The 3,445-nt window shown below is 43.3% G+C and overlaps 1 protein-coding gene across 1 annotated transcript in view; it reads left to right on the top strand.

Moving 5' to 3' along the window:
* LOC109300383 (probable G-protein coupled receptor 83) overlaps positions 1-3,067 on the top strand; it is a 15,148-nt gene extending 12,081 nt beyond the window's left edge. Inside the window, exon 4 of the mRNA XM_019521067.1 lies at positions 1,969-3,067. Within this exon, the coding sequence (XP_019376612.1) occupies positions 1,969-2,563 (595 nt within the window). The 3' untranslated portion in view covers positions 2,564-3,067. The remainder of the gene's footprint in view (positions 1-1,968) is intronic.
* The last annotated feature ends 378 nt before the right edge of the window (positions 3,068-3,445 follow it).

Genomic DNA, 3,445 nt, shown 5'->3' on the forward strand with positions numbered 1-3,445 from the left:
GCCATCACTTGTCCTTGCAGTTGCACAGGGACAGTCCCACCCCTAAAGCCACCTGCCACAAAAAACTGCCAAAGCCCCACATCCACAGGCCAGATCAAATGACTCTGCAGGCCAGATCCAGTCCACAAGCCATAGGTTAACAGATCTTGAAGCTTCTCAATAGCAGTAGCTTAGGGTGTGAAGGCAGAAGGCTATGGGTTCTGTCAACAGCAAGTTCCGAGTGTATGGCACTATGACAACTGTTAAATTCACTGAGGGCTGTGGAGTGTGATTTGGCTTCCAGAAATGCTTTTACATCAATGGCCTGAAAGCCTTCTCAGGCATGTTTATGTTCTTCTAGAAGTACCTTGAAATCATACCAGGGAGCTATGAGGGAATCATACAAGGCATCAGTGGCAGACTTACCTCAGAGAATCCCAGAGATACCGTAGCCCTGATTCCCACCCATTAAAAATTCAGTTTTAAATTCCCGTTTTCCCCCAGTACAGTTCCCACATCCTCCCCCAGACTAGCTGGTTTGGATACTTGTCAGATATGACACCAGGTTGGGCATTTGTTCTAGGTATATACTGTGCGAGGAGCACTGCTTGTTATCGAATACTTTCTGGCAGATGTGCACAGCTGTTCTGTATGGGTGCCCTTGCTGCTGGTAAGTGGGTTCCCCTTAAGACAGTGAAATGACCACTTTCCCATTCTCATCTTTTTCCTCCAACTATCAAAAGTCTAGGTAGTCTAAATCCTACCTGGCATTTGTCATTTTCCCAAAAGATTTCTGTCATCCTAGATTCACAGAAGTCATGTCTGGAGGGGTCTTATATTCATGCTGTAAGAGTCAATACAGGAGGTTGAAAACAGGATATTAAAAGATATTAATCAAACTGTTGAGAATAAAGTATCTTGACAGGAATGTAGTAATCTGCCACAAATGCAGCTGAAAACACACAGAGGCTTGAAGAGGTGAGGTGGGGAAAAAACAAAGCAGGAATGCAGAGATATACACTTCTTTTTCTGAGACACAAGAAATAAATGAGTGAGTCATCAGCTTGTTTTATATTCTGTCAGTTCCAACTACCTATTTTGGCAAGTGGAATATTTTGTCCTTTTCAGGAAGGCTCTGGGAAATAGTATGGCTCCTATTAATAGATTGATAGATGCCTGTAATATAGAGTTACTATCTACTCCTAGCCCATTTTAGCCAACATTGGAATAATAATAAATACTGTTAGTATGTGTCAACAAGACTTCGGCAAGAGGTTTTCTGAGGAACCCCTTATCTTCCCAGCAAGATAAAAAGCATTACTACCACGATTTTTTATCAGCATAGAGTCCTGTGCCTTAAGGGGAGTAATCATATCCAGCACTTTGCCCTCCACATTCAGTTCTACTCCTTCTCTCATTTGAAGCACTTACTTTAGTGAAGTAGTTTTCAGCTCCTTGTTGCTTAGGTAGCCAGCAATAGTTGAGGGAGGCTGGGAGACATTACAGATCATTCTCACCCACCACATACCACCCCCACCATCCTTCTGCATCAGATTTTGAGGGAGTGAGGTTTTGCTCCTGCTGTGTGTAGACGGCAGGGGACAAGTGATGGATACAGTTTCTATAGTGCTTCAGAATGCCCAAGTGGGGCTTCATTCTACTACTCTTCTCAACGTCCCCCATGACTCTCAGGAACTCTTCTGTTTTTACAGTGATTTACTTAAGCCAACCTTTCATATCCTACCTGTTTATAAAAACAGGCCATAAGGGGCTCTTTTTTCCCCTTTTGATAGGTGTAGGATCCATCTCATGTAAGCAAGTATAACAAAATTGAGGTTGATGGAAGCTCTGGTACTAGCCCTACATACACAACCCTGTGATGCTGTGAGTACAGCAGTGCCTGTTTATATGCAAGTCCCAAGGTGGTTTGGGAAATGTAGGAGTTTTTCACAGCTATGTACTATGAAAATGCTTTTTTTGTTTTCAAAGGGAAGCTACCATCAGGAGCTTGTGTCTCCCTGATTTTCCTGAGCCTGCAGAGCTGGTTTGGAAATACCTGGACCTTGCTACTTTCCTCCTGCTCTACCTCCTGCCTCTGCTTATCATCACCATCACCTACACACGCCTAGCCAAGAAGTTATGGCTGCGCAATGCCATTGGGGACATCACCACACAGCAGTACATCACCCACCACAAGAACAAAAAGAAGAGCATCAAAATGTTGATGCTGGTGGTGGTAGTCTTTGCTGTCTGCTGGTTCCCTCTCAACTGCTATGTGGTGCTTATCTCCAGCCTAGGCATCAAGACCAAAAACTCACTCTATTTTACTCTGCATTGGTTTGCCATGAGCAGCACCTGCTACAACCCCTTCATTTACTGCTGGCTGAATGAGAGCTTCCGTTCAGAGCTCAAGTCCTTACTCTGTATGAGCCAGAAAATGCCACGGACACAGGAGAATGTGCTGCCAGCCGTGATCTTGCCCTATCGGGAGGCCTGGATAGAGCAAGCCAGGTACAAGCAGGGACCGTCCTCACAGAGCATTCGCTCCACCATAAATGTGCAGACAGTCAACACAGATTTGTGAGCTGGAGTGTCAAGGTGAGTTGGCTGGATTTCGTAGCAAAGGTCATTTTCTGTAATGCATTGTCAAAGTCATCAGGGTGCTCTATAGGATTTGGTCTGGAATAGCATTTTTACATGGCATTTCAGTGCCACCAAAAATGCATTTGCTGGGCACAGGGAACTGAATTTACCATTCTAGCTTTTATTTATTTATTTCTATCACATTAGTGCCCAAAGAACCCATTTTGCAAGGCAGAAATACATTTTGAAGAAAAGCTTCCTGGCTCAATCTCTAAATAAAACATTATGAAAATGTAGGGAGTCACACAGGGGTACAGACTGGTTCAGTGTCCTTGGTCCTAGAACAGTGCAGTGCTGGAACTGGGAACAGAATCCCGGTCTCCTGGTTCTCATTCCTAGTCCTGTCTGGGTTATGATCCTATAACTAACCTTGAATATTCATACAGTATCATAGATATTGGTGGCAACAATACTGTAAAATTAAAGGGATATTTAATGTATTTTGTAAATCAAAATAAATGTGTCAGACTAGGTGACCCCTGAGGTCTCTTGCAACCCTAGGGGGGTGTGTAGATGAAGCAAGGGGCACGTGTGCATGACACTTTAAAGCAGGTTAAATGCTTTTGTACCATTTTAATGGTGTTGGTGTTTGCATGTGTTGGCGGCATATTGTGCATTAATTCCAGCCACTGTAGCACATTCAGGATTATAAATCCTTTAGGATTTATAATAACATTTATTCAACAATGGAATTTACACTGGCAGTAAACTAATGGTCCTCTTTTGATACGAAACCCAACGCCTTTATGTCCTCTATTTTTCTCTTCAAGAGAAACTGGACATAAAGGCATCCAGTTTTATATCAGTAGAGGACAGAGGACAA

The sequence above is a fragment of the Gavialis gangeticus genome, unplaced genomic scaffold (assembly GCF_001723915.1).
Source record: "Gavialis gangeticus isolate Ggan-Ray unplaced genomic scaffold, GavGan_comp1, whole genome shotgun sequence".
Taxonomy (NCBI): Eukaryota; Metazoa; Chordata; order Crocodylia; family Gavialidae; genus Gavialis; species Gavialis gangeticus.